Source organism: Bos grunniens, chromosome 7 (assembly GCF_055505025.1).
Source record: "Bos grunniens cultivar Pamir isolate PY7600 chromosome 7, Bosgru_T2T1.0, whole genome shotgun sequence".
Classification (NCBI taxonomy): domain Eukaryota; kingdom Metazoa; phylum Chordata; class Mammalia; order Artiodactyla; family Bovidae; genus Bos; species Bos grunniens.
The window spans coordinates 10,010,925-10,028,994 of NC_141171.1; the positions used below are offsets into that span (position 1 = coordinate 10,010,925).

The 18,070-nt window shown below is 38.1% G+C and overlaps 1 protein-coding gene across 1 annotated transcript; it reads left to right on the forward strand.

Annotated features, from left to right (window-relative positions):
• The first annotated feature begins 10,950 nt into the window (after nucleotides 1–10,950).
• On the forward strand, nucleotides 10,951–11,982 carry LOC147368323 (olfactory receptor 7A17-like). The gene has a single exon (XM_086408779.1). The coding sequence runs from the start codon at nucleotides 10,951–10,953 to the stop codon at nucleotides 11,980–11,982; it is 1,032 nt and encodes a 343-aa protein (XP_086264905.1).
• The last annotated feature ends 6,088 nt before the right edge of the window (nucleotides 11,983–18,070 follow it).

Genomic DNA, 18,070 nt, shown 5'->3' on the forward strand with positions numbered 1-18,070 from the left:
TATATTTTTGTCTTTGTGCCAGTACCATACTGTCTTGATAACTGTGGCTTTGTAATAGAGCCTCAAGTCAGGTAGGTTGATTCCTCCAGTTCCATTCTTCTTTCTCAAGATAGCTTTGGCTAGTCGAGGTTTTTTGTATTTCCATACAAATTGTGAAATTATTTGTTCTAGCTCTCTGAAGAATACCGTTGGTAGCTTGATAGGGATTGAATTGAATCTATAAATTGCTTTGGGTAGTATACTCATTTTCACTATATTGATTCTTCCAATCCATGAACATGGTATATTTTTCCATCTATTAGTGTCCTCTTTGATTTCTTTCACCAGTGTTTTATAGTTTTCTATGTATAGGTCTTTAGTTTCTTTAGGTAGCTATATTCCTAAGTATTTTATTCTTTCCGTTGCAATGGTGAATGGAATTGTTTCCTTAATTTCTCTTTCAGTTTTCTCATTATTAGTGTATAGGAATGCAAGGGATTTCTGTGTGTTGATTTTATATCCTGCAACTTTACTATAATCATTGATTAGTTCCAGTAATTTTCTGGTGGAGTCTTTAGGGTTTTCTCTGTAGAGGATCATGTCATCTGCAAATAGTGAGAGTTTTACTTCTTCTTTTCCAATTTGGATTCCTTTTATTTCTTTTTCTGCTCTGATTGCTGTGGCCAAAACTTCCAAAACTATGTTGAATAGTAATGGTGAAAGTGGGCACCCTTGTCTTGTTCCTGACTTTAGAGGAAATGTTTTCAGTTTTTCACCATTGAGGATAATGTTTGCTACGGGTTTGTCATATATAGCTTTTACTATGTTGAGGTATGTTCCTTCTATTCCTGTTTTCTGGAAAGTTCTTATCATAAATGGATGTTGAATTTTGTCAAAGGCTTTCTCTGCATCTATTGAGATAATCATGGTTTTTATTCTTAAATTTGTTAATGTGGTGTATTACACTGATTAATTTGAGGATATTGAAGAATCCTTGCATCCCTGGGATAAAGCCCACTTGGTCATGGTGTATGATCTTTTTGATGTGTTGTTGGATTCTGGTTGCTAGAATTTTCTTAAGGATTTTTGCATCTATTTTCATCAGTGATATTGGCCTGTAGTTTTCTTTTTTGTGTGTGGGATCTTTGTTAGGTTTTGGTATTAGGTGATGGTGGCCTCATAGAATGAGTTTGGCAGTTTACCTCCCTCTGCAATTTTCTGGAAGAGTTTGAGCAGGATAGGTGTTAGCTCTTCTCTAAATTTTTGGTAGAATTCAGCTGTGAAGCCGTCTGGACCTGGGCTTTTGTTTGCTGGAAGATTTTTGATAACAGTTTCAATTTCCGTGCTTGTGATGGGTCTGTTAAGATTTTCTATTTCTTCCTGGTCCAGTTTGGAAAGTTGTACTTTTCTAAGAATTTGTCCATTTCTTCCACGTTGTCCTTTTTATTGGCATATAATTGTTGATAGTTGTCTCTTATGATCCTTTGTATTTCTGTGTTATCTGTTGTGATCTCTCTATTTTCATTTCTAATTTTATTGATTTGATTTTTCTCCCTTTATTTCTTGATGGATGTGGCTAATGGCTTGTGAATTTTATTTATCCTTTCAAAGAACCAGCTTTTGGCTTTGTTGATTCATGCTATGGTCTCTTTTGTTTCTTTTGCATTTATTTCTGCCCTAATTTTTAAGATTTCTTTCCTTCTACTAACCCTGGGGTTCTTCATTTCTTCCTTTTCTAGTTGCTTTAGGTGTAGGGTTAGGTTATTTATTTGACTTTTTTCTTGTTTCTTGAGGTATACCTGTATTGCTATGAACTTTCCCCTTAGGACTGCTTTTAAAGTGTCCCACAGGTTTTGAGTTGTGTTTTCATTTTCATTAGTTTCTGTGCAAATTTTGATTTCTTTTTTGATTTCTTCTGTGATTTGCTGGTTATTCAGCAGCATGTTGTTCAGCCTCCATATGTTGGAATTTTTAATAGATTTTCTCCTGTAATTGAGATCTAAGCTTACTGCATTGTGGTCAGAAAAGATACTCGGAATAATTTCAATTTTTTTGAGTTTACCAAGGCTAGATTTATGGTCCAGGATGTGATCTATCCTGGAGAAGGTTCCATGTGCGCTTGAGAAAAAGATGAAATTCATTGTTTTGGGATGAAATGTCCTATAGATATCAATTAGGTCTAACTGGTCTATTGTATCATTTAACGTTTGTGTTTCCTTCTTAATTTTCTGTTTAGTTGATCTATCCATAGGTGTGAGTGGGGTATTAAAGTCTCCCACTATTGTGTTATTGTTAATTTCTCCTTTCATACTTGTTAGCATTTGTCTTACATATTGCCGCGCTCCCGTGTTGGGTACATATATATTTATAATTTTTATATCTTCTTCTTGGATTGATCTTTTGATCATTATGTAGTGACCATCTTTGTCTCTTTTCACAGCCTTTGTTTTAAAGTCTATTTTATCGGATATGAGTATTGCTACTCCTGATTTCTTTTGGTCCCTATTTGCATGGAAAATCTTTTTCCAGCCCTTCACTTTCAGTCTGTATGTGTCTCCTGTTTTGAGGTGGGTCTCTTGTAGACAACATATGTAGGGGTCTTGTTCTTGTATCCATTCAGCCAGTCTTTGTCTTTTGGTTGGGGCATTCAACCCATTTACGTTTAAGGTAATTACTGATAAGTATGATCCCATTGCCATTTACTTTATTGTTTTGGGTTCGAGTTTATACACTGTTTTTGTGTTTCCTGTCTAGAGAATATCCTTTAGTATTTGTTGGAGAGCTGGTTTGGTGGTGCTGAATTCTCTCAGCTTTTGCTTGTCTGAGAAGCTTTTGATTTCTCCTTCATATTTGAGTGAGATCCTAGCTGGATACAATAATCTGGGCTGTAGGTTATTTTCTTTCATCACTTTAAGTATGTCTTGCCATTCCCCCCTGGCTTGAAGAGTTTCTATTGAAAGATCAGCTGTTATCCTTATGGGAATTCCCTTGTGTGTTATTTGTTGTTTTTCCCTTGCTGCTTTTAATATTTGTTCTTTGTTAATTTGATTAATATGTGTCTTGGGGTGTTTTGCCTTGGGTTTATCCTGTTTGGGACTCTCTGGTTTTCTTGGACTTGGGTGATTATTTCCTTCCCCATTTTACGGAAGTTTTCAACTATTACCTCTTCAAGTATTTTCTCGTGGTCTTTCTTTTTGTCTTCTTCTTCTGGGACCCCTAATATTCGAATGTTGTAGCGTTTAATATTGTCCTGGAGGTCTCTAAGATTGGCCTCATTTCTTTTAATTCGTTTTTCTTTTATCCTCTCTGATTCATTTATTTCTACCATTCTATCTTCTAATTCATGAATCCTATCTTCTGCCTCTATTATTCTACTATTTGTTGCCTCCAGAGTGTTTTTAATTTCATTTATTGCATTATTCATTTTATATTGACTATCTTTTATTTCTTCTAGGTCCTTGTTAAACCTTTCTTGCATCTTCTCAATCTTTGTCTCCAAGCTATTTATCTGTGATTCCATTTTGATTTCAAGACTTTGGATCAATTTCACTATCATTATTCGGAATTCTTTATCAGGTAGATTCCCTATCTCTTCCTCTTTTGTTTGGTTTGGTGGGCATTTATCCTGTTCCTTTATCTGCTGGGTATTCCTCTGTCTCTTCATCTTGTTTAAATTGCTGAGTTTGGGGTGTCCTTTCTGTATTCTGGCAGTTTGTGGAGTTTTCTTTATTGTGGCCTTTCCTTGCTCTGTGTGGGTTTGTACAGGTGGCTTGTCAAGGTTTCTTGGTTAGGGAAGCTTGTGTCAGTGTTCTGGTGGGTGGAGCTGTATTTCTTCTCTTTGGAGTGCAATGAAATGTCCAGTAATGAGTTATGGGATGTCTATGGTTTTGGGGTGACTTTGGGCTGCCTGTATCTTGGAACTCAGGGCTGTGGTCCTTGCTGCTGGAGAATTTGCTTGGTATGTCTTGCCCTGAAACTTGTTTCACCCAGAGAGGTTTACAGCGTTATATGGAGAAGAGAAGAGTGAGGAGGGAGTTAGAGGTGACCCAAATGAGATGGGGTGAAATCAATAGAGGAGAGAGTGGGCTATTCAGTAATCTCTTCCTTATGTGCACACCACAACTGGACCGCTCAGAGTTGTTCACAGAGTTATACAGAGAAGAGAAGAAGGAGAAAGGTGGCAGAGGTGGCCAGGAGGATAAATGGGGGGAATGAAAAGGAGGGAGACAGATCCAGCCAGTAATCAGTTCCTTAAGTGTTCTCCACCATCTGGAACACGCAGAAATTCACAGAGTTGGGTAGAGTAGAGAGGGGTTAGGGAGGAGACACAGGCGACCTAGTGGAGAAAAAGGAGAGTCCAAAGGGAGAGAGAGCAGTTAAGCCAGTAATCTCGCTCCCTAGTGAAAAATGGGTACTGAAGATTGGGTTCTTAAAGGTACAAAATTGGTAACAAATACATAAAAGCAAAAATTAAAGATCTAGAGTAGAGTTTTGAATTTCAAAAATATGATGTTAAAGAAAAGGAGAAGGAAAAGAAAGAGAGAAAAAAACAAACAAACAAGGTCGCAAAAATTATAAAGAAAATATAGGTACAAAATTGATAACTAATACCAAAAAGCAAAAGTTAAAAATCTAGAGTAGAGTTTGGAATTTCAAAAATACAATGTTCATTTTGATATTTGGCAAAACTAATACAATTATGTAAAGTTTAAAAATAAAATAAAATTTTAAAAAAATACAATGTTAAAAAAAGAAGATGAAAAAGAAAGAGAGAGAGAAAAACAAACAAACAAACAAACAAAGTAGCATAAATTATTAAAAAAATACAGTTACAAAATTGATAACAAATACCAAAAAGAATAAATTAAAAATCTAGAGTAGAGTTTTGAATTTCAAATATACAATGTTATTTAAAAAAAGAAGAGAAAGAAACAGAGAAAAAGAAAAAGAAAAAAGAAAGAGGGGTCACAGAAATTATATAAAAAAACAAAAACAAAACCCCCAAAAAACTATAGGTACAAAATTGATAATAAATACTAAAAAGCTAAAATTAAAAATCTAGAGTAGAGTTTGGAATTTCAAAAATTCAATGTTAAAGAAAAGAAGGAAAAAAAAGGTCAAAAATTATTAAAAATATATATATATATATATGAAGTTTGCTTTAAAAAAATAGGATCTTCTTTTTTTTTTTGCAAAGTAATCGGTTATAAAAGTGGAAATTAAAGGAATAATAGAGAACTTAATTTTTTTTAATTAAAAAAAAAAAAAGAAAGAATGATCGTACAAATAGTAAAAATATATCTAGGACTTTCTCTGGTTTTGTTGTGAGTATTGTGGGTTCAGTTCATTTTCGGCTAGTTCCTTGGTTCGACTTATATTTCTCAAGATCTATAGGCCCCTTCCTATGTAGATGGTAGTAACCACAGGATTTTAATCTATTGCCTGTAGCTTCCAAGGCGGTTCTCTCTGTTATAGCTTCTTCTGTTTGCTGGTCTCTTCAGTGTCTGGTTTCTGCCCTGACACAAAGGGGATGGTGGAGGACACTTTTTTTTTTTTTTTTAGGCTCACTTGTTCAGTCGTGCTGAGGGGAGGTAGGGAGGGATGCTGCAAACAAATAACACTGGCGTGTGCTCGCAGTGTCTTAGCCACACTGGGTCTGCCCACCATTCATGGCGCGTGTAGCCTCTCTGCCCACACTGCTCAGGCTCTAGGTTGCTCCACTGGTAACCATCTGCGGCCGGACCCGGGCTGCCTGTACTTTCCAGGTCCAAGCCGCTCAGGTTCAGGCACTTGGGTAGTCCTCAGAGGTGCAGACTCTCGGTTCGGCCTGCGTTTTGTGCCCTTCCCAGATCTGAGCAGCTCAGGTGACGAGGTGTTTTGCACGCGCGATTGCTGCGACTTACCGCATCCCTGCTGCTCGGTTATCTAGTGCTCTGGCACACCTTCTCAGGCAGATGTTGACTGTCCAGACCCCCAAGAAGTTTTAGTTAGCAAAGAAGCCTGCTTACAGTTTTATAGATAATGTCTCTCTGGGGCTGCGATTGTCCCCTTCCGGCTCTGGCTGCCTATCACCGGAGGGGGATGGTCTGCCACCGGCTATCTCTGTTCAGTCCTTTATTTCATGCGCGGGCCTGGCAGTGTCATAGATTAGGGCTGGCTTTTCACGTGGTAGATATCCAACAGTCTGGTTTGCTGGACCAAATTATTTCACTCAGATAGCGCTCGGGGTATTCAGGCCAGATTCTTGCGATGCAGCCCGCGCCGCGCCTCCCTGCCCAGCCCCCGCTTGCTAATGGTGGATGCAGGCGTCTGAGCTGCTTCTCCGCTGGGAGAGTGACCGTAGGGCTCACAATGTGTGGGTTTTAATTATTTATTTTTCCTCCCTGTTATATTGCCCTCTGTGCTTCCAAGGCTTGGCACAGATTCGGCAGTGAGAAGGTTTCCTGGTGTTTGGAAACTTCTTTTTAAGACTCCCTTCCCGGGACGGAACTCCGTCCCTCCCTCTTTTGTCCCTTTTTTTGTCTTTTATATTTTTTCCTACCTCCTTTCGAAGACTTGGGTTGCTTTTCTGGGTGCCTGATGTCCTCTGCCGGCATTCAAAAGTTGTTTTGTGGAATTTACTCGGCGTTTAAATGTTCTTTTGATGAATTTGTGGGGGAGAAAGTGTTGTCCCTGTCCTACTCCTCTGCCATCTTAACTCCTCCCTCCTAAACTTTTCTTTCTATATTAGGTACAAACACCTATTCATACACTTTTCTACAAATGTATGAATAGAGTCCTATGCACATCACAGATACTCTTGATTCAGTGCAGTCTTTTTTTTTTTTTTTTCCTACCTTTTCCTTTACTGATCAATAATGCCCCAGGGATTTTCTTCCAGTCAATTCGTATTCAATGTGATATAGGTTCATTATTTCAATAGCTGTTTAGTATTTCATCAGGGGCTGTGCTACTCACACTGCAGACTGTCTTTCCTAATCTTTCTCTTCAAGTTGCTATTATATCCTTCCTACAAAAATATTTGAGATTGTTAAATTTAAACTGTTTCTAAACAAGAGCAACTCTGTTTCCCTGGGAACACTGAATGCTTGTAGAAATATTTGTCTGTTACTCTGGGAACAGTGGGTGGAGGTCAGGGGTGCTCTAGTCATCCTGCAAGTCACAGGACAGACCCCACCACAGAGAACAACCTGTCTCAGAATGTCAACAGGTGCTGAGACTGAGAAGCCTGTAAACTGTTGTTTACAGAGTAAACAACCTCTGTACTTTTAATATCTGTGCCACTGTCCGGATGGTTTACCCAACAGAGTACCATTTTAAATTTCTGTCTGCAAATACAGAGAGTGCACCTGTGCTCCCTGTTTCAAAGCACCACTGTAAACTGTGTGACAACTCTGTATTTCCCCAGATGGATGGTTCTGAAAAAGTGTTCTTTTCTTTTTTTTAATATGAATTTATTTATTTTAATTGAAGGTTAATTACTTTACAATATTGTATTGGTTTTGCCATACATCAACATGAATCCACCACAGGTGTACATGTGTTCCCCATCCCGAACCCCCCTCCCTCCTCCCTCTCTGTACCATCCATCTGGGTCGTCCTAGTGCACCAGCCCCAAGCATCCAGTATCATGCATTGAACCTGGACTGGCGATTCATTTCATATATGATATACATGTTTCAATGTCATTCTCCCAAATCATCCCTCCCTCTCCCTCTCCCACAGAGTCCAGTTACTGAGCTTGATAAAAGATAATACCTTGAATTGTCATTTTGATGTGTCAATTTTATTATTACATGCCCATATAATATAAACCTCTTATTCTACCACTATCAGCTTTTGAAATGATTTTTAAGAATTGTCCTTTCTCAGTTGACCTTTTGGGGACTGTTTTGCCATAAAAATGCTTTTTCATTTTACTTAGTTAAATACATCTATCTTATGCTGGATTTCTTGCTTTAAGGCAGTTCGGCACACTTGTGGATTTTAGTGTGCAGTTTTCTAGGTATTCACCAAAAAGGATTGGTTTTTATATTGGATCGATGATCCCTCTGATTTATTCGATAATCTAATCTTCCCAAATTGAAGTACAATTTTATATGTATTTAATGAAATCTATAATTGAGAAGTAAATCCTGATTCATTCAATATATAATAACTGAGAATCTAATATGTGTCATAATTTTCAGGAACATTATATAATATATTCATGTTTACACATTTCCCAATTTAATTATTATTCCATTGGATATCAGTAAATCATTACTATTTTAATATTGTTTGAGTTAGCATGTGAAACTCTATTCGATTTTTTAAAAACACAATTGCTTTGGGACTAATTTATTCAATTATTTTTCCTGCAATTCCCTTTATTTTGTAATTTCACACATATTTAAATACATTTCTGTTTGCCTGCATGCATGCTAAGTGGCTTCAGTTGTATCTGACTCTTTGCGACCGTATGGACTGTAGCCCACTAGGCTCCTCTGTCCATGGGATCTCCAGGCAAAAATACTGGAGTGGCTTGCATTCCCTCCTCCAGGTGATCTTCCTGACCCAGGAATTGAACCTGCCTTTCTTATGCCTCCTGCATTTTTAGGCAGGTTCTTTACTACTAGCGCCACCTGGAAAGGCCCTTATTCTATATAAGTGCACATATATTCACATATCTTTCTGAAAGTACAATAGTAATTAGCCTCCAATTAAAATAAATAAATTTATATTAAAAAAGAAAAACTATAGGTCAACAATAATACAATGAACATCTATTATAATATAATATAACATCTTCAGGCATGAATCCTGTGAAAAAATCTATTCAGGACAAAAGGATGGATTGACATGGTGTCTATAGACTTTACAGAGTATAGTTTAAAAAGTCTTGTGCATGTTGAACAAAGACCAGAATTGCATTGGGGTAGGCTCATCAGATTTATTTTAAAAATATGATAGTGCTAAGTGAAAATATGATAGTGCTTAAAAAATTATGCCCCATAAGAAAACTGGGAAAGAGCTTGCCTCATTCCCTATAGAACAGTAAAAAAGTTGGTCAAAGAAATGGAAAAGATTTGGGGAAAATGTCTTCTATTGCTTTATGTAAAACATGTTTAGCTTTTGTTGTTTTACTTTGGATACTCATTTTTGTTGGTGGCTCAGACGGTAGAAGGAGTCTGCACAGAGTCCGACATGACTGAAGCGACTTAGCAGTAGCAGCAGACGGTAAAGTGTCTGCCTGCAATGAAGGAGACCTGGGTTCGATCCCTGGGTCAAGAAGATCCCCTGGAGAAGGAAATGATGGCAACCCACTCCAGTACTCTTGCCTGGAAAATTCCATGGATGGAGGAGCCTGGTGGGCTACAGTCCACGGGGTCGCCAAGAGTCAGACACGTCTGAGCTACTTCACTTCACTTCACTTCACTTTATTACTTTGCCCATTTTTCTTTTGGGGTAGTCAAATATTTCATGTTTCATTCATTATAAAAGTATAACTATTATGTCAAGGTAAACATGTATTTTTCTTTTTGAAAATTATTTTTCCTGGGTGTCAAGTAGAGATGACTGGAATCGGAATGTTGCCAAACAAATTCATCACATAGTCTCAGGGACTATTAGAGCTTATTATATCTTTTACCCCTAATGTTTATTTCATATCCCTCTCTTCTCTCTCCCTCTGCCTCTCTTTCACACACACATACTTTTTATGTTTCTTTAAATACAAAGCTGAAAGTGATCATAAAAAAGAACCCCAAGTTTATTGGTCCATGGGCAGTCTGTGAACTGGAATTTCTGGGTACCATTTATGCATTCTGTAGGAGAAAGATGATCTGACATGATCAGCTTGAGTCATAATGGTATATGGTGTGAGCAGGGTTGTTCTGGGTGAGAAATGGGTAGTAGGAATACCCCAGGAGGAAGTGGTGTGAGCAGTTGTGTGTGTGTGTGTGTCCGTGACTGTGTGCTTGTGCCTTGAGAGCAGTTCTTAAAGCATAGGTGCCTGGATTCATCCATTAAGGTGCCTTATCACAGAGCCCCGACCTCAGTCAGGAGAAGGTACTAAGGATGGGAGATGCTTTAATTCACAGGATGCTTTTGCAACTAAATTCATAAAGTGCAAGGAACAAGTATTTTCCTTAGGCCCTTTGTAGTGGCCATTGCCTCGCCAGGCACATATTTCTCTTAATATCATACTAGATCCTTCTCTCCCTTTCTTGAGCTATCTGTTCAATTATCACCTTGATTGCTGGCCTTACCTGAACACTCAGTACATGAAAATACCTCCTACTGCTGCTGCTGGTAAGTCACTTCAGTCGTGTCTGACTCTGTGCGACCTCGTAGATGGCAGCCCACCAGGCTCCCCCGTCCCTGGGATTCTCCAGGCAAGAACACTGGAGTGGGTTGCCATTTCCTTCTCCAATGCATGAAAGTGAAAAGTGAAAGTGAAGTCACTCAGTCGTGTCCGACCCTCAGCGATGTCATGGACTGCAGCCTTCCAGCTCTTCTGTCCATGGGATTTTCCAGGCGAGAGTACTGGAGTGGGGTGCCGTTGCCTTCTCCATACCTCCTACTACTCTCTTTTATATCTAGTTTTGTTTTCTTCACAGCAACTGTTATCACTTGCCATATTATATTATATTTTATTTGCACATCATCTTTCACCATCACTAGATTGTGAAAACATCCATTTTTCAGCACCATATACATACAGTCTGGGGGGTGGGGGGATTGTTTCAAAAGTGCCAGATCCAGCTTAGCAACTAAACAATATGTGTTTTGAAAACGGTGGACACTCAATATATATTCTTCAAATGTATGAAAATATTTCTCATTACAACTGTAGAATGCATGATTTCTTTGGGAGTATACTTAGAATGGGTCAAAAATTCCCCAGTAGAGATGAAATAGAACTTTTCTAAACACAAGACATTAAAATTAATTTATTGAGAGCAAAATAGAAATTGCACTATGTGAGTTATGCCAATTTCTGTGAAAATTACTCATGCTATTTTCATTTTTCCTGGTAGTCACCTCCATCACATGGAACCAGGTAACAGTACACAATTTTCTGAATTTTTTCTTCTGGGATTCTCAGAGGATCCAGAATTGCAGCCCCTCATCTTTGGACTTTTCCTCTCCGTGTACCTAATTGCTGTCTTTGGAAACCTGCTCATTATCCTGGTCATCATCTCTGATTCCCACCTTCACACCCCCATGTACTTCTTCCTCTCCAACTTGTCCTTTGTAGACATCTGCTTCACCTCCACCACCATCCCAAAGATGCTGAAGAATATCGAGAACCAGAGCAAAGTCATAACCTATGAAGGCTGTATCATTCAGGCGTATTTTTACATATTGTCTGCAGGATTAGATGACTTCCTCCTGATAGTGATGGCCTACGACTGCTTTGTGGCCATCTGCCAGCCCCTACACCACAAAGACATCATGAACCCTCGGCTCTGTGGACTACTGTTATTGGTGTCCTGGATAATGAGTGCTATGAATTCCTTGTTACATACTTTAATGGTTTTGCAACTGACCTTCTGTAGAGAGGTGGAAATTCCCCACTTTTTTTGTGAACTCAATCAGATGGTCCAACTTGCCTGTTCTGATACCTTTCTTAATAACATGGTGATGTATTTGGCATCAGTGCTACTAGCTGGTGGGCCGTTTGCTGGTATCCTTTACTCTTACTCTAAGATAGTCTCTTCCATACGAAGAATCTCATCAACTCAGGGAAAGTTTAAAGCATTTTCCACTTGTGCATCTCATCTCTCAGTTGTCTTTTTATTTTATTGTACGAGCCTAGGAGTGTACCTTAGCTCTGCTGCTACACACAGCTCACACTCAAGTGCAATAGCCTCCGTAATGTACACTGTGGTCATACCCATGCTGAACCCCTTCATCTACAGTCTGAGGAACAAAGACATAAAGAGGGCTCTGAAGAGAGTCTGTGGAATAGTAGGTATAAAAAGGCCAATTGTCCTGGGGCAGATGAAGTGCCCTTGACTGCATTGCTCAAAGCCTGAGAATCAGTAATTGTGACACTTTCCTCAGTGTGGAATAAAATTTACTCCTTTTACTTATTTCCTTGGATATCCATTTTTATAAAAATTCAACTTTTCTATACAATCTCAGTTCCTCACTTTATTATACTTTCTTTTCATTCTATCATTTAGGTATTTTTTTTAAAGTTGTGCTTTTTTCTACTTCAAAATTTTCCAAACTTTGAATATGAAATATTTGGGCATTTATATTTTTTATGGAGTGACATGAGGAATAATACTTTCTTAAATGACAATTTTCATCCTGAGTAATTTTTGCCTTGCTTTATGGAAAAAAAATTGTCATGAGATATATTACTAATGTAAAACAGTGTACATGTAAAATCCAAGGCAATTTATATAATTTTATAAAAGGGTTGACTGAATCAGAGGATGTGGAGCTATGGATAGGGAGGATTGATTGCAATGTTACAGTCAGATTTTCAATTGCACAAGGTACGGTTGATCCAAAATCTGCATTATTCAAGGGTCAAATTTTTCTGTATGTATAGTATGTTAATATACCTCATGATCAAAGATGACTCACTAGAGAGCTTGACTGCCTATCCAGTCATGTGGTTCAGTTCACAATTTGTGCAAACATGTTTGCCAATATCCTGCTTAACTGGGAGGAAACTGCAATGGAATAAACTTTTTAATATAATTATCTGTAATACAATTAAAAAACAGAGTAGTGAATGCTATCTTTAAAGATGAGAATAAATGCATAGAATGAGATTATTGGAGTCTATACCATTTTTTATTTTATTCAGTGACTTGTTGCTGCATAACCACTCATCCTAACAGTAACTGTTCTAATATTATGTCTTTATTATCAAATGATATTTAATATTAAGGAATTGTTCTGATCTCTACTGGATTTCTCATGAGTCTATGTTTCTCAGTAATTCTAAGTGTTGGAACTCTAAAGCTCATCCTTGGGGTTGTATGGAGCCATGTAGCAATTTTTTCTTCACTAATATAGGATAGTCTACTCCATTTATTTGTGTATTTTAATCTTAAGCTTATGCATGTGTCCTCAGTGGTGTCTGATGTTTGTGACCCCATGGACTGTAGCTCACCAGGCTCCTCTGTCCATGGGATTCTTCAGGCAAGAATACTGGAGTGGGTTGCCATTTCTCCTTCTGGGTACTTTCTTGATCCTGGGATCGAACCTACATCTCCTGCATCTCCTGCACTTGCAGGTGGATTGTTAACCACTGAGCCCCCTGGGAAGCCCCAATTTTAACCTTATAGATTGTGAGGAAAAGTTTATCATCGGTGACATCAGTATTATGGTGGCAGAAGACACTCCCTTTGTTTCTCCTCCCAGCCTACAACTTGTATATAACATCATTCATCAATAAAGTTTTTTTTTTTTTTCTACCCAACACGTCGGGACACCAGAGATACACACAGTTGTGCACCTGAAGGTGAGCAAATTTTTCACATGGAGGAAGTGGAGCCAGGGTAACAACAGAGGCAGTGATCTGATCCCAGTCCATGGCTGAGGCAGCTGAGCCCACAGCTCCAGAGCACCTTGGAGTCCCACTCGAAGTGGTGTGTGAAGCTTTGGCCTCCTGGATGCAGCAGCACCTGCAGCCCCAGGGAACCAGGCATCAGTGGGGGGGCCCTCAAGCAAAGCCACCCTGCATGTGGCAAGAGCACCTACCACTATGGGAACCCCCAGCAAAGATGCCAGCCACATCAGGGACACTGACAACATCAGGCCACCAGTGATGCTGGAGGCACAAACACTGATAGCCAGGACAATGATAATGCCTTTGGAAGAGGGCATGAAATGCAAAAAATGTAGTTCCTCAAATATAGCCAGGAGCAGCTCATGTGAAACAAACCAAAAACTTGTGCCACAAAGTCACTGAATTGAAAAATGCAGAAGGACCTCTGTTAGCAATCTGTTGAATTGTTAGAATCAAAGTATACAAGGCTTTAAGCACATAAGAACATTGTTTGCTCCTTCAAATTCACAGACAGAGGAGCAACCCACTGAGCATCATGAAAAACCACAGTAACATGGAATCACAAAAAGAAAACAACAGTTCTCCATGAACTAATTTAAAGTCATGAAAGATTATGATCAACCAAGTGCAGAATTCAAAATAGTGTCATGAAGAAGCTCAACAAGCTACAAGAAAACTCACAAAGACACTTCAGTTAGCTGAGGAATAAAAATAATGAACATAAGGAACAGTTTCCAAAATGATGAAAGCTCTTAAACATAAGTAAACAGAAGTGCTGGTGCTGAAGAACTCAGTAAATGAGATGAAGGATGAATTGCAAAGTACTGGAAGTGGAGACCATATGGAGTAGAGAGATACTGAGTTCAAAGATAGAATGATTCAGGTAGATGTGAGGACAGAACTAAGTTTTTTTTTTTTTTTTTTTTTTAATGAAGATATTCTCTGAGAGACTTCTGACTCTACTAGAACAGGTAAGAAGGATACTGGGTGTCTCAAAAGCAGAAGAGAGGGAGAAAGGATCAGAGAGACTATGTATAGAAATAATAGCTGAGAATTTTCCAAGTCTGGGAAAGAAACCGAATGCATACATCCACAGAGGTATTATAATAAGACACATAAATGTTTCAATGCAAAAGACCTTCTCCAACACACACGTACTAAAACTGTCAAAAGTTAATGGAAGAAAAGACTTCCCTGGTGGTGCAGTAAGCAAGAATCTGTCTTCCAAGGCAGGAACAGGCACTGGGTTCGGTGCCTGGTCTGGAAAGATTCCACACATCACAAAGTCACTAAGCCAGGGCACCACAACTCCTGAGCCTGTACTGTAGAGCCTGTGCTCTGCACCAAGAGAGGTCACCGCAGTGAAGAGTAGCTCCCCCTACCTCCGCAACCAGAGAAAGCCCCCGCAAAGCAAGGAAGACTCAGTGCCGTCTATTCAACATAGTTTTGGAAGTTTTGGCCACAGCAATCAGAGCAGAAAAAGAAATCAAAGGAATCCAAATTGGAAAAGAAGAAGTAAAACTCTCACTATTTGCAGATGACATGATCCTCTACATAGAAAACCCTAAAGATTCCACCAGAAAACTACTAGAATTAATCAATGACTATAGTAAAGTTGCAGGATATAAAATCAACACACAGAAATCCCTTGCATTCCTATACACTAATAATGAGAAAACAGAAAGAGAAATTAAGGAAACAATTCCATTCACCATTGCAACGGAAAGAATAAAATACTAGGAATATATCTACCTAAAGAAACTAAAGACCTATATATAGAAAACTATAAAACACTGGTGAAAGAAATCAAAGAGGACACTAATAGATGGAGAAATATACCATGTTCATGGATTGGAAGAATCAATATAGTGAAAATGAGTATACTACCCAAAGCAATTTATAGATTCAACGGAATCCCTATCAAGCTACCAACAGTATTCTTCAGAGAGCTAGAACAAATAATTTCACAATTTGTATGGAAATACAAAAAACCTTGAATAGCCAAAGCGATCTTGAGAAAGAAGAATGGAACTGGAGGAATCAACCTACCTGACTTCAGTCTCTACTACAAAGCCACAGTTATCAAGACAGTATGGTACTGGCACAAAGACAGAAATATAGATCAATGGAATAAAATAGAAAGCCCAGAGATAAATCCACACACATATGGACACCTTATCTTTGACAAAGGAGGCAAGAATATACAATGGATTAAAGACAATCTCTTTAACAAGTGGTGCTGGGAAATCTGGTCAACCACTTGTAAAAGAATGCAACTAGACCACTTTCTAACACCATACACAAAAATAAACTCAAAATGGATTAAAGACGTAAACGTAAGACCAGAAACTATAAAACTCCTAGAGGAGAACATAGGCAAAACACTCTCTGACATACATCACAGCAGGATCCTCTATGACCCACCTCCCAGAATATTGGAAATAAAATAAAAAATAAACAAATGGGACCTAATTAACCTTAAAAGCTTCTGCATGTCAAAGGAAACTATTAGCAAGGTGAAAAGACAGCCTTCAGAATGGGAGAAAATAATAGCAAATGAAGCAACTGACAAACAACTAATCTCAAAAATATACAAGCAACTCCTACAGCTCAACTCCAGAAAAATAAACGACCCAATCAAAAAATGGGCCAAAGAACTAAATAGACATTTCTCCAAAGAAGACATACAGATGGCTAACAAACACATGAAAAGATGCTCAACATCACTCATTATCAGAGAAATGCAAATCAAAACCACTATGAGGTACCATTTCACACCAGTCAGAATGGCTGCCATCCAAAAGTCTACAAATAATAAATGTTGGAGAGGGTGTGGAGAAAAGGGAACCCTCTTACACTGTTGGTGGGAATGCAAACTAGTACAGCCACTATGGATAACAGTGGGGAGATTCCTTAAAAAACTGGAAATAGAACTGCCTTATGATCCAGCAATCCCACTGCTGGGCATACACACTGAAGAAACCAGAAGGGAAAGAGACACATGTACCCCAATGTTCATTGCAGCACTGTTTATAATAGCCAGGACATGGAAGCAACCTAGATGTCCATCAGCAGATGAATGGATAAGAAAGCTGTGGTACATATACACAATGGAGTATTACTCAGCCATTAAAAAGAATACATTTGAATCAGTTCTAATGAGGTGGATGAAACTGGAGCCTATTATACAGAGTGAAGTAAGCCAGAAGGAAAAACATAAATACAGTATACTAACGCATATATATGGAATTTAGAAAGATGGTAACAGTAACCCGGTGTACGAGGCAGCAAAAGAGACACTGATGTATAGAACAGTCTTATGGACTCTGTGGGAGAGGGAGAGGGTGGGAAGATTTGGGAGAATGACATTGAAACATGTAAAATATCATGTAAGAAACGAGTTGCCAGTCCAGGTTCGATGCACGATACTGGATGCTTGGGGCTAGTGCACTGGGATGACCCAGAGGGATGGTATGGGGAGGGAGGAGGGAGGAGGGTTCGGGATGGGGAGCACATGTATACCCGTGGTGGATTCATTTCGATATTTGGCAAAACTAATACAATTATGTAAAGTTTGGAAATAAAATAAAATTAAAAAAAAAAAAAGAGAACCCGAAAGAAAAAAAGAAAAAGAAAAAAAGAAATACAGCAAATAAATAAAGAAAATGTTTTAAAAGTCAGTGAAAGAATGCTGTTTTTATATACTAATATCTATCTGTCTATCTATCTCTATATATATATTGCAATCAACAAGGACCTAGGGAATTAAATACAGGGAAATAAACTCAATATCTTGTAATAATCTATACTGGAAAAATAATCTAAAAAATAACATATGTATATATCATTTTGCTGTATATCTGGAACTAATTTGACATTGTAAATCAATTACATTTAAATAAAATTTATTAAAAAGAAAGAATATTAAAGGTATCCAGAAAAAAGTGAGCATGCTGCAAAGATACCCACATTGGGTTATCAACAAATTTCTTAGCACAGACTCCACAGTCCAAGAGAGAATGGAATATCATTCCCAAACTATTGTGATATAAAAACTGCTAGCCAAAAATCCTCCATCCAGCAAAAGTATCCTTCAGATATGAAGAAGAAATAAAGGTTCTCCCAGATAAAGAAAAGCTGAGGGAGTTCAGCACCCAGAACTGTTATATAGGCAAAGTTGAAGTGTTCTCTTTTACTTTAAATGAGAAGGCAAAAGTACCCCAAAAATCAAGTTGATAGGCAGAAACAGAAAACTTAAACTATATATCAGACTAAGTCAACTCAATTAAAATAAATAAATAAAGAATCATATTAAAAGTGGGTAGAGGACCCTCAATAGACATTTTTTCCTAAGGAAGATATACAACTGGCCAACAGACACATGAAAAGAGGCTTAACATCATTAATATTCAAAGAAACAGAGACCAAAATCGCAGTGAGCTACACCTTACACAATAAGAATGGCTATTATCAAAGAGAAAAAATCAATAAGTTGATGAGGGCCACATGAGACCAGGAAATGATACACGAATATCAAAATTTCTTCTTCTGCAATTAACAGAGAAACCAGAA

What these genes read in the sequence shown, in the direction of transcription:
- LOC147368323 (XM_086408779.1), top strand. Translation starts at nt 10,951, where the DNA reads ATGCCAATTTCTGTGAAAATTACTCATGCTATTTTCATTTTTCCTGGT.